We start from the raw sequence: 13,268 nt of genomic DNA, 5'->3' as shown, positions 1-13,268 counted from the left end.
TTATTTTACTGCTACATAAGCTGTGGCTTGAGCTTTATTACAAATTGTTTCAAGGAGAGAAGGAATGTCACAAAACCCCACAGGTAGGGGTGTGTGTGTGTGTGTGTGTGTGTGTGTGTGTGTGTGTAGAAGGGTGCTCCTGCAAGGGGCATGGGGTGGGGGTATCAGTACACATATAGACATACAGAGAATAGTTCCCTCAGTCCACACATTTTGTGGAAACCTATTGTAATAGTTAATAACATTACTATAATTATTACAATAGCAATAGTAGTAACTAATAACAGTAATAACATTAACGATGTTTTGTGTTCCCGGCACAATGCTAAATGCTTTCCATGCATACACTCACTAACTCCTCCAGTGAGGTAAGCATTGCTAGCCTCACTTCACACATGGGGAAACTGAGGCCAAGACAGTGGAAGCAAGGCCCTTAGGTAAAAGCAGAGACAAGATGGAGGGCAGGTCTGACCCCGCAGCCTGGCTCCTTCCCATCCACCCTGGCTAATGAGTAGAAGGACCATGGAATTGTGGGCTCCCAAGGAGCCCCCAGGTTGGGAGAGGAGCTGGGTAGGGGGAAGCGGGCCCGTGCAGAGCCATGAGGATGGGAAGCCTGGGTTCCCATTCCAGTGATCCTGGGAGTCCATCTCTACCGGCACATCCCTCTCTCCTCTGTTCCTCACTAATCATCATGTAAATCCTGCAATGGGCCCCACCTCACTGCGAGTCTTTTCTTTACCTGAAAGGACCTGGGCCGCCTCCCTGATTTCCCTCCTTGCTCCTTTCTAGTCTGTCGGCATGACCTCCTTTTCCTGCCTCAGGGCCTCTGCGCTGCCTGTTTCTTCTCCCTGGAATTCTTTCTCAAGAGGGCTTTGTGGCTCTTTCCCTGCTCAGATGTCACCTTGTCAGGTGGGACTCCCCGACCACCCTTTCCAAAACAGTATTTCCCACACAGCACTCTTCAACCTTGCCCTGCATAATTTTTCTTCATCTCACTTTTCACACCTGATATAGTGATACAGTGTATACTTTTTATTCTCTCTCTCTCTCTCTCTCTCTCTCTCTCTCTCTCTCTGTCTGTCTCTCTCTCCCCCCACCCCCCCTCCCCCGCCCCCCAGAATACAATCCCTACAGGAGCAGGGACCTCATCTGTCTTGCTCTCTGTTCTAGAATGCCTGTCACAGGGCAAGCCCTCCATTAAAAAAGTACTGAATAAATGAACAAATGACTTTGGTATCGGAGGCCCAGTAACAAAATGCTTCTCATCATCTCCCTCCTACTTTATCCCTTTTCTTCCCCAAAGCTCAGGCCCCTGGAAGCTCTCTGTTTCCTTCAAATGTCCATCTCCCAGGGTCACATTGTGGCTTTCGAGGGTCCTAGGCATTTTAGCCTTTGCAGGTCCCTTCCTCCATGAAAAACAATATTAGAAATGTTTCCTGATGACATTAGTATAAAGGTGAATATATTATTATATATAAAAACATTTTCTTCAACCAAATTTTTTGTTTTCTTTCTTCTGAATTTAAGAGACATTTTCATGGACCCTCAAAGCACTGTGGGCCCTGGGGGTGCCTGCGGGATAGGGGGCCTGACTCCGCCACCGCGCCTGTGCAAGCTCGGCTCCTATGCCGGGCTCGCTAGAGCCGTGCTGGCCATGTGGTAGCCACTAGTCACATCTGGCTATAGCGTGAGTCCAAATGCAATGCGATTACAAACTCACTTCCTCAGGTGTACCAGCCATGCTTCAAATTTTGGACAGCCCTCCGTGGCCAGTGCCTCCCACCTGGACAGCCGAGCGCTAGAACACGGCCATCACTGCCAAGGGCTGTTGGAGACGCTGCTCTAGGGGTTCGCTCCAGCCCCTCCCGCCTCCTGAGTCTCTCTTCTGGGAACATGGGTTCAGTGACAATGAGTGTTGGTACAGTAACACTTGTACTGAGTGTATTCCAGCCCTGGGGGAACCTGGGCAGAACCTTCAAATGATCAGAGCCTCAGTTTCTCACTTACAAAACAAGAGCAACGATAAGCGTCATAATAGGATGACGTTGGTCCAGGAACACGTGTGCTGAGTGTACCCCAGTCCTGGGAATTTGCCATGCGCTGACTCATTCAGCCTTCTCAACCACTCCATGAGATTAGGTGCTGTTATCCTGTCCCTTTTTCTGGGACCAGAAATGTTAAACCACTGCCCACGGTCACACAGCTGGTGCGTGGTAGAGCTGGGATTTGAAATGAGGTCTATCTGACCCCAGAGTCCACTTTCTTCCTATTCATTCTATCCAGGACTGTGCCTTCTATTCAAAGGCCAAGTGAGATAATCCATGAAGACTTTTTTTGAAAACGTATAGACTACCATACTGATATAGGACAGTATAACTTTTTTTGTCACCAATAATGATAATTGGAATGCTGATAAAGAAGGGGACCCCCAGTCCCAGCTCTCTTTCGCCCATGCGTAGGCGAGGACTTCCTTTTCTTTTCCCTCTAATTCCAGGCTGTGCAGGCCTGGCTCTTACAGACACGCTCCTAAGGCAGCCTCTCCGGCTGCTGGTGGTGTGGCTGCCATGTATCAAGCCATTATTGGGCTTGATAAAGTGTATTCTGTGTCTTTCCTCCCTGTGCTCTCACCTATCATATGCCTTCCCTGCAGCCCCGGGAAGTAGGTAGGAGTAGCTATTATCTCCACTTTACAGACAGGGAAACTGAGGCTCAGAAGAGGCTCTGTGGCCTTCCTGAGGTCACATGACCCATCACAGACTCAAGGCATGGCTCTTTTCCAGTTCATATCCAGCTCTTTGACTTGTTTTGTTACATGAGAACCTAGCAGTGGCTGCTGCCTACAAACCAACAAATGACCCCAGTGTCCACCCAAGTTTCTTGGAGGGAAATCGAGCCCTCCCGTTCACAGTGAAGTCCAGTCGGCCTAAACCAGTAAAGCTGGTGTTCAAACCCGGTCCACAGCAGACTGGGAGTCTTCAGTGGGAGACTTTCCCTTTTGATCTGATGTCAGATTACTCTTCCCAGCATGTGGTTCTGTTCTGATCCTGCTTCTTCTCAAAAACCACCAATGGCTCCCTACTTCTAATGGGGAAATTTCATTTCAGTAGCTAAAGACTTCTATCTAGCAGGTACCTGGAATGTCACCATTCTATCACTTACGATTTAAATTCTGGTTCAATGGCACAATCCTTCCTAATCCCTCACCATCACTACCACCATTGCTACTTTTAAGCTTTTCTAACAAACTGAATATGTTTAGGATTCTTTCTTGACAGTCACAAAGCCAGCCCTAACACTGGATGCCTGAGGCAGATGCAGTGGTGGGAGGAGAGTAGGGTCAGAAAATATATACCGAGGTACCCAAGTCCACGGTCATTTTACCTTTAGATTTGGGGAAGGTAGAGTGTGAACATTCTCCAATCCAGAGGAATGAATCCAGTGACTCTTTATTTCATGAAAAGCTCTCCAAACTTTAAAAAATACCTTATCGCCCTGGCCGGTTTGGATCAGTGGTTACAGCGTCGACCCGCATACTGAAGGGTCCGAGTTTGATTCTGGTCAAGGGCACCCGCCTCGGTTGGAGGCTCCTCCCCAGGCCCGGGCCCTGGTTGAGGCCACCAATCCATGTGCCTCCCTCACACTGATGTTTCTCTTTGTCTCTACCCTTCCCTTCCATTCTCTCTAAAAATCAATGGAAAAAACATTCTCAGGTAAGGATTAACAAAAAATAAAAATAAAATAAAAAATCTTATCTCATGCTTCTCCCCAGAGCACCCAGGTTTAGGAAATGTGTCTGTCTTTTCAGTTCAGCCACCGCCTGCCTGGGTGGCCTTGGGTGTGCCATGCAAATCTCAGTTTCCCTTATCTTAGATATGGGAGTACAAGGGCAGAGGTGTTTCCCAGGAGTAATGTGTGGGTTATTAATTATCGTCTGTGTCATGGCTAAGAAAAGGTACGGTGTTTGGCCACGAGAGAGAATGCCGTCGCCGAGCTGTGCCTGGGTACTTCTGGGAGTGACAGGGAGGAATTTCATCCTCAGACACTAAGCCTGTTGTTTTGAACAAATCCGGAAGAAGCTTCTTTAATTCAGTTTGGTTGGGTTTCGAATTCCTCCAAGTACATGTGGTTCCTCGTGGAGGAATAGAATTAGCCGGAGTCGTAGACTTCTAGAACCAAAATGCCTGAGCGACTGCACGGGGACCAACCCTTACGAACACCGGCCATAGAGCATTAGAATCGCAGCATATCCAACCGCACGTCTTAGAACCCTCCATGACGGGACACGGAATGTTAGACTAGCAGGGCCCCAGCTTCTCAGATGGAGGGGGCTCTCACAGGTCTTTACTCCAGGTTTTTAACCTGTGCTTCCCAGGGGGTGCGCACCAGGGGGCTGAAGGTCTAGCCTGGGGGCAGAGGCCTCCAGCCCTGCTTCTAATAGTGCAGCTCTGCTTTGATCTCTTTATAGATTGTGTACGATTTCATGAGGGAAAAAAGACTCTGCCTCTGAAAGCAATAGGAGGGTTTCAAGACACTGATCCATCCCAGCCACTCCCTAACACACACATGTCATCACAGATGAGGAAAGAGGGCCTTGGTGATGAACTTGACCAAGGCTACACAGGGAAGAGTGACCTTAGATCTAGGTCTCCCCACAGCCAGGTCAGCTTGCTGGCCTGATTGAACAACCCTGATCCACAGCCACGGGAAATCCCTTCTCTGCCTTTGAGAACCCAGTTAGGGTCTAACAGAGACCGTAGGCTCGCACAGGCCAAAGAGCTATACCTGCATAAGATCGAAGGCGCTTTGGAGCTCTTCTCATCTTCCCCAAGGGCCACCTAGACTCTGCTTGGATGACCCCAGGCAAGGGGAGCTCTCCACATTCTGAGAGGACTCGTTCCAAGATTGCACCTGAGATCACTAACCAGAAAAACAGGGAAGGTCTCAGAGCCCTGCTCCTCGGAGCTCTGCTCAGATTCTCATCAATGACTTGGGTTAAGACATGGATGTTACAACCGCCAAGTTTCTGAATATCAGAATCGAGATTCTGAGGAGCGGGAGCAGTGGGCTGAAACACAGAGTGAAATTAATCAGGGTCTCACTAAAGCCCTACAGCAGTCACCTGCAAAAACCAGCCTGCACAGGAACAGAGAGGGGGTGACATGATAATACGCCTGACAGCTTTCATTACCCACAAACTCAACAGCCAATAGTATGAGCCAGCTGGCTAGAAAGTAACAGTACTTTGTATTTGTTGAAAACCATGTTGCATACTATGTTTAGCTTTTGTGTACATTAACTAATGTCCTTATCAAAATGGTATTATGAAGAAGGGAAATTTAGGATCTGAGAAGGTAAGCCATTTGCCCAAGGTCACACAGCCAGAACCTGTGTGTTGTGAACCACCTTCTGCTGTCTTCCCATCTTTGAAATGGGGTTGGAAGTGACAAGGAGGCAGAGTTTGAGTCACGCATATCCTAAAAGGGTCCATTCATAAACCCCCACCTGCACTTGCTCACACCTGTGCACACACAAGCCCCACCCTATCAATTTATTTACTCACATCATACTCATTCTGTCAAGTAGGCATGTACAACTAATGAACCCACAAAAATTATTCAAAATTTGCCTCCTAAGTGTGTGTGCCTCTTGCAAACGTGCACATTCACCCACATGCAGATCTCTCTCCGGGCCTGGGGAGCCAAAAGCGTGAGGCCCCACCCCAGACAAGCGCCTGCTCGTAGCTTCCCAGAACAGCCTGTGGCAGGGCCAGCAAGCTCAGACTCGACCAGCGACCAGCGGCTTCCTGCTCTGCCAGGGTGCAGGCTGGTCCTTCCCAGAGGGTTCAGGGGCCCCCACCATCACCCCAAACTTAGGCTTTGATTCTGCCTTGGCTTTGAAAACTAATAATAACGAAGATTTACTGAGTGCTTTCCTATGGGCCAGGCACTGTGCTAAGCACATTCAAGTGCATGGGGTCTTCCTAGCACCCCATGAATAGTCCCATCTTACAGCTGAGGAAACCAAGGGTCAGAGATGTTGAGCAACTCACCCGATGTGACGCCGTTAGCAAGAGCCCAGACAGTTACATTCATGTGACTACAGCTTCTCTTTCTGGCAGCGTGGTTGGGAGGAAAGAACCTGGCTTTAGTTCTCACCATGTGACCTTGGGCAAGTCCCTTTCTTTTAAAAAAAAAAAATTTTATTGATTTCAGAGAGGAAGGGAGAAGGCGAGGGAGATAGAAATATCAATGATGAGAGAGAATCATTGCTCGGCTGTCTCCTGCATGCCCTCCACTGGGGTCTGAGCCCACAACCTGGGCATGTGCCCTGACCAGGAATCAAATTGTGACCTCCTGGCTCATAGGTTGACGCCCAACCTCTGAGCCACACCAGCCGGACTTTCTTTCTTTCTTTCTTTCTTTCTTTCTTTCTTTCTTTCTTTCTTTCTTTCTTTCTTCCTTCCTTTCTTTCTTTTTAAAAATATATTTCTTTATTGATTTCAGAGAGGAAGGAAGAGGGAGAGAGAGATAGAAACATCAATGATGAGAGAGAATCACTGATCAGCTGCCTCCTGCACGCCCCCTACTGGGGATCGAGCCCGCAATCCAGGTATGTGCCCTTGGCCGGAATCGAACCTGGGACCCCTCAGTCCGCAGGCTGACGCTCTATCCACTGAGCCAAACAGGCCAGGGCCGGACCCTTTCTTTCTTTAGGACTATTTTCCAGCTTCAAAAAGTAAGAGATGCTTGTTAAAGGTTCTTTCCGCTTTCATTCTGTCATTGCTTTTCCTAAGTCCAAATAGTTCAATTTTTCAACTAGTTATTTTACACCAGGCACTGAGCTAGGCACTGGGAATTCATTCATGAGTAAGATACACAAAGCTCCTGTCTTCGTGGAGCCCCAATGTCTAGTGCAAGAGACAGTCATTAAACAAATAAGCAAGAACATACTGTGTGGTGATAACTGCCCTGGAGAAAAAGGAGTTATGTGATAAAGAAGGGAAGGACACTGCATCAAACGGAGGGTTAGGAGGTGACATCTGAGCTGAGAACTGGATAACAAGAAGGAGCCAGCCATGTGAGAATCTCAAGGAGAGGGGCACAGCAAGTGCAAAGGCCCTGAGGCAGATCCCAGTTTGGTATGCCTGTGGAGGAGAAAGGGCCCGTGTGGAGGCAGCGTGGTGAGCAATCACTGGAGAAGAAGGTAAGGCCCAGATAGTATGAGGCCATCCTGGATATAGTAAGGAGTTTGGATTTTAATACTATGGGAAGCTACTGGAAAATTTTAAGCAGGAAGGTGATACAAATTGACTTATGTTTTCACAAGGTGTTTCAAAACAGCGGTGCTAGGTGGTGTGGGCCAAAAGGGTGCCTCAGGGAGCCCAACGGGCCTTGCACCCTGCAAACCTGTCCACTCGCCTGGACCTGGTGCCAGGAAACTCATATCCAGACACAGGTCCTTTCCTCAGCAAACCAGTCGCCAGGTCTGCAGGTCCCACAGCTGGAATACAGCCATGGGCACCCCACCCCCACCCAAGGGTGCATTCTCTTTGCATCTCATCCCCCTCCAGGGAGACTCCGCCCCTGCTCCCTTCCCGACAGTTCACCCTAACGCCTCCCCCACTCGGCAAGCCGCCTGTGCAGCTGCTGAGCGGGGCGTCTTGTTGGGGCCTGTCTGACACGGGTGCTGACCTGGTGAACAGGAAGCTTTCCGCAAAGCAGGGCAGGTGGAGCTGGAGGCTGCGTGCACCTTGGGCTCGCTGGGCCGCGCATGGAGTGAGTGGACCTGGGAGTGGGGTAAGCACTCATTTCCCCCTGGGCTTCAACCTCCAAAGCAATGCCATCCCTGGGGAGGGGCGGGGGGGGGGGAAGCCAGGTGTCCAAATAACTCAGGGGACCCTCCTGCTTGCAGGGGACTGTATCGGGTGAAGTGAGCATGGCTTTGGCCTCAGCAGGCTCCAGGAGGGTGCAGTGGGAAGTAAGGAGCGTAGGGGCAGGAGTGGTGGAGAACAGACAATGCTTTTTTCTGTAACTGGCCTTAGGACTCCAAGTGTAGAACCTGCCTCCGTCCTGCCCTCCCTTTCCTGGGGTGCCCGGGCTTAGGGCACCACCAACAGGGTCTGAAGTGAGGAATGGTAGTGGGGAGGCCAGAGAACGGGCATATTCACATCCTTTTCTGTCACGGTTTTCAGATCCCGCATTAGGCCCTTTTTCCATTCCTGCCTCCATCCTGCCTCCCATCCTGGGATGGACCTGCAAGGTCTGAAAGAACCTGCACCGAGTTCCCTCCCTCAAAAATCTGGAAAGAGAAGGATGCAAGACTTTCCCTTTCCCCCTTGCCCTGGAAGTTTAACTCTTCCTCGCCTTTGAAGAGCAGGCAGCTGGAAAAACAAGTCGTGCCTGTTTCATCCAGGAATGCAGGGCCCATCTGTCGGCAGCCACAGCGCTCAGCTCCCATGAGCGGCAGGCACCAGCTTCTAGGAGGCCCCGTTTGGCAACCAACTCTGCCCTCCTCCCTGCCTTGTCCTGTCCTTGCCCCATGAGCCTCACATTTTGACCCAGGCTTGAGTTCAGGGACAAGCCCTGTGGGGAATGGAAGGGAGAGAATGGGGACAGCAGCAAGTGTTTGAGGGGCAGAGCATTAGGCCAGTTCCGTCTCACCTGGCCACCCGCCATGACATGGGGCAAGACCTTACCCTGTCCAGGACTCTATTTCCCCAGCCGTGCATGAGGAGCAGGATCAGAACTCCATCATCCCTAGGGTCCATGTCAGCTCTGACATCCCAGGCATTGAGGAGTTTTCTATGTTCAAGGTTATAAGGTGAGTCGGAGTCAGGTCCTCCTGTCCAGAGGGACCCATGCTGGGACAGGGACATGTGAGCTTGGGATAGGGCAAGCAGCCCTGGCCTGTGCTGCAAGGAGTTCCAGATCTGACTCTTGCTTTGCTTCTATCTTGCTGCAAGGCACTGAGCAGTTCCTCTCCCTGGGAAACTTAGTTTCCTGTTACTGATCACAACTAGTAAGTGAAAACCTACTATGTGTCAGGCACCCAATGAGGTAGATAATAATCTTATGCCCATTCTACAGAAGAGGAGATGGAGATTCACAGAGATTAAGCAACCTGCCCAGGAAGGCTCCCAGCTAGTAAGCAGCGGAGCCAGGGCTGGTGGCCAGGCAGCCTGATGCCAGGCCCGTGACCCTGGCCGCTTGGCTTTCCTGCAGCCCTACACATGCCGACGGAGTTCCGTTTGACTGGAGCTTAGCCTCTGGAAGAGACAGATTGCTGAGCTGGTTGGAACTATTTTACCATCACTGGGGAGCCACTGAAGGTTGGGGGGAAAAGCAGAGAAGGGGTCAGGACTGTTGTATCTGCCAGGTGCCCTCGAGATTTAAACTAGTCCATTATTGTTATTTCTCAAATACAGGGTTTCTCTACCTCAGCACTATTGACATTTGGGGCTGGATCATTCCTTGTTGTGTGTGTGCGTGTGTGTGTGTGGGGAGGAGGGGGGGATGTCTATGCACTGTAGGACGTTGAGCAGCAGCATACCTGGCCTCTACCCACTGAATGCCATCAGCACCCCCAACCCCAAGCTGGGATAACTGAGAATATCTTTGGACAATGTCCCCTGAGGGCCAAAATCACCCCCAGTTAGGAACTACAGCAATGGAAACCATTTTCTTCCTAATGTGCACTTTTTTTTTTTTGCTTAGGGCTTTGGGAGTTTCCACCATGATTATTGCCTCGCTGGGTTTTGTCGTCTTCTTGCTCCATTGCACAGCCTGTGACAAGCCCCTGGAAGGGATCATCTCCTCCTCCTCCTTGCGCTTCACACACACCCTTTATAATGCGACCATCTATGAGAACTCAGCTCCCAAGACCTACGTGGAGAGCTTCGTGAAAATGGGCATTTACATCGCCGAGCCCCAGTGGGCAGTGAGGTACCGGATCATCTCCGGGGACGTGGCCAGTGTGTTTAAAACAGAAGAGTATGTGGTGGGCAACTTCTGCTTTCTGAGGATCAGGACGAAGAGCAGCAATACCGCCCTTCTGAACAGGGAGGTGCGAGACAGCTACACCCTCATCGTCCAAGCCACGGAGAAGACCTTGGAGTTCGAAGCTTTGACCCGTGTGGTGGTCCACATCCTGGACCAGAATGACCTGAAGCCCCTCTTCTCCCCACCTTCATACCGAGTCACCATCTCCGAGGATATGGCCCTCAAGAGCCCCATCTGCAAGGTGACCGCCACGGATGCTGACCTGGGCCAGAACGCCGAGTTCTATTATGCCTTTAACACAAGGTCGGAGATATTTGCCATCCATCCCACCAGCGGTGTGGTCACGTTGGCTGGGAAGCTCAACGTCACCTGGCGAGGGAAGTATGACCTCCAGGTGCTGGCTGTGGACCGCATGCGGAAAATCTCAGAGGGCAATGGGTTTGGCAATTTGGCTGCACTCGTCATCCATGTAGAACCTGCCCTCAGGAAGCCCCCGGCCATCACCTCTGTGGTGGTGGCCCCACCAGACAGCAGTGAGGGTGCCACCTATGCCACTGTAGCGGTAGATGCGAACAGCTCAGGGGAAGTGGACTCACTGGAAATTGTTGATGGTGACCCCGGGAAGTACTTCAAAGCCATCAAGTCTTACGCCCGGAGCAGTGAGTTCAGCCTGGTGTCGGTCAGAGACATCGACTGGTTGGAGCACCTCCATGGCTTCAACCTCAGCCTGCGGGCCAGGAGTGGGGGCAGTCCTTCTTTCTATTCCCAGATCAGGGGCTTTCACCTACCCCCTTCCAAACTGGCTTCCCTCAAATTTGAGAAGCCCATTTACAGAGTACAGCTTAGTGAGTTCTCCCCGCCTGGCAGCCGCGTAGTGATGGTGAAAGTAACCAGGGCCTTCCCCAACCTGCAGTATGTTCTAAAGCCATCCTCAGAGGGCACAGGGTTTAAACTCGATGCTCGCACTGGGCTCATCACCACCACGAAGCTCATGGACTTCCATGACCAAGCCCACTACCAGCTACACATCAAAACCTCCCCGGGTCTGGCCTCCACCACTGTGGTCATCGACATTGTGGACTGTAACAACCATGCCCCCGTCTTCCACAGGTTGTCTTATGCTGGCACCTTTGATGAGAACGTCCCTCCGGGCACCAGTGTTTTGACTGTGACTGCCACAGACCGGGATCATGGAGAGAATGGCTATGTCACCTATTCCATTGCTCGTCCAAAAGATGTGCCCTTCTCTATCGACCCTTATCTGGGGATCATCTCCACCACCAAACCCATGGACTATGAGCTCATGAAAAGAATTTATACCTTCCAGATACGGGCATCAGATTGGGGGTCCCCATTTCGCCAAGAAAAGGAAGTATCTGTTTCTCTTATGCTCAATAACTTGAATGACAACAAGCCTATGTTTGAGGAAGTCAACTGCACTGGGTCTCTCCGGGAAGACTGGCCAGTAGGGAGACCAGTGACGGCTGTGTCAGCTATAGATGTGGATGAGCTTCAGAACCTCAAATATGAGTTTGTGTCAGGCAACGAGCTGGAGTATTTTTATCTAAATCATTCTTCTGGAGTGATATCCCTCAAACGCTCTTTTATGTATCACGCTTCTAGTCAACCCATCAGTTATTCCCTGAAAATTACAGCCTCAGATGGGAAATACTATGCCTCGCCCACAACTTTGAATCTTACTATAGTGAGGGACCCCCGTCTCGAGGTTCCTATAACATGTGAGAAAACAGGGGTACTGACACGATTCACAAAGACCATCCTCCACTCTGTTGGGCTCCCGAACCAGGACTCCGATGATGAGGACTTTACTTCCTTAAGTGCATATCAGATCAACCATCATACCCCACAGTTTGAGGACCACTTCCCGCAGTCCATTGACGTCCTTGAGCGTGTTCCTCTCAACACCACCCTGGCCCGCCTGGCAGCCACTGACCCTGATACTGGTTTTAACGGCAAACTGGTCTATGTGATTGCAGATGGCAATGAAGAGGGCTGCTTTGACATTGAGCTAGAGACAGGGCTGCTTACTGTAGCTGCCCCCTTGGACTATGAAGCCACCAGTTTCTACATCCTCAATGTCACCGTGTATGACCTGGGCACGCCCCGGAAGTCCTCCTGGAAGCTGCTGACAGTGCATGTGAAAGACTGCAATGACAATGCACCCCAATTTCCTCCTGGTGGGTACCAGATAACCATCTCAGAGGACACAGGAGTTGGAACCACAGTTGCAGAGCTGAAAGCAAAAGACGCTGACTCCGATGACAATGGGAGGGTTCGCTACACCCTGCTAAGCCCCACAGAGAAGTTCTCCCTCCATCCCCTCACTGGGGAACTGGTTGTCACAGGGCACCTGGACAGGGAATCAGAACCTCAGTATATTCTCAAGGTGGAGGCCAGGGATCAGCCCAGGAAGGGCCACCAGCTCTTCTCTGTCACTGACCTTACCATCACATTGGAAGATGTCAATGACAACTCCCCCCAGTGCGTCACAGAACTCAGCAGCCTGAAGGTCCCGGAGGACCTGCCCCCAGGAACTATCCTAACATTTCTGGATGCCTTTGACCCTGACCTGGGCCCAGCGGGAGAAGTGCGACATGTCCTGTTAAATGATGCCCATGGGACCTTCCACGTGGACCTGATGACGGGTGCCCTCACTCTGGAGAAAGAGCTGGACTTTGAGAGGAGGGCTGGGTATAACCTGAGCCTGTGGGCCAGTGACAACGGGAGGCCCCTGGCTCGCAGGACCCTTTGCCACGTGGAGGTGATAGTCCTGGATGTAAATGAGAATCTCCACCCTCCCCGCTTTGACTCCTTTGTGCACCAGGGCCAGGTACAGGAGAACAGCCCCCCGGGAACCCAGGTGATCGTAGTGACTGCCCACGATGATGACAGTGGCTTGGATGGGGAGCTCCAGTACTTCCTGCGGGACGGCACCAGTCTTACAGCCTTTAGCATCAACCAAGACACAGGTACCGGGAGTGGGGCAGGATGGGAGTGCCAGGTGCTGGGAGAGGATGGGGCTAAGGTAAACCAGGATCTGTCCTGATCCATCCAGTCAGACTGCAGGTGAAAAAGAAAAGCTATAAATAGGAACTCTCCTTCCTGTCCCTTTCATTTGATGTTTAATCTATTTTTATCATAGTGGGGCTACATATATACATGCATTTGTGTGTGCATCCATTTAAGTTGAATTAACCATATCACTAGCATCTGTATATGTAAGTATATATATACACACACATACATACA

At 50.8% G+C, this 13,268-nt stretch overlaps 1 protein-coding gene across 1 annotated transcript in view; it reads left to right on the top strand.

Annotated features, from left to right (window-relative positions):
• Window positions 1–6,132: 6,132 nt before the first annotated feature.
• FAT2 (FAT atypical cadherin 2) overlaps window positions 6,133–13,268 on the top strand; it is a gene marked incomplete at its 3' end in the record, with an annotated part of 53,839 nt that continues 46,703 nt past the window's right edge. Inside the window, 1 exon segment of the mRNA XM_081091054.1 lies at window positions 6,133–12,988. Coding sequence (XP_080947180.1) covers window positions 9,622–12,988 — 3,367 coding nt within the window. The 5' untranslated portion in view covers window positions 6,133–9,621.

Source organism: Myotis nattereri, assembly GCF_964212035.1.
Source record: "Myotis nattereri genome assembly, chromosome: 5".
In the NCBI taxonomy this organism is placed as follows: domain Eukaryota; kingdom Metazoa; phylum Chordata; class Mammalia; order Chiroptera; family Vespertilionidae; genus Myotis; species Myotis nattereri.
The sequence above is the reverse complement of the archived record's forward strand: the minus strand, read 5'-3'. Positions and strand labels throughout refer to the sequence as shown.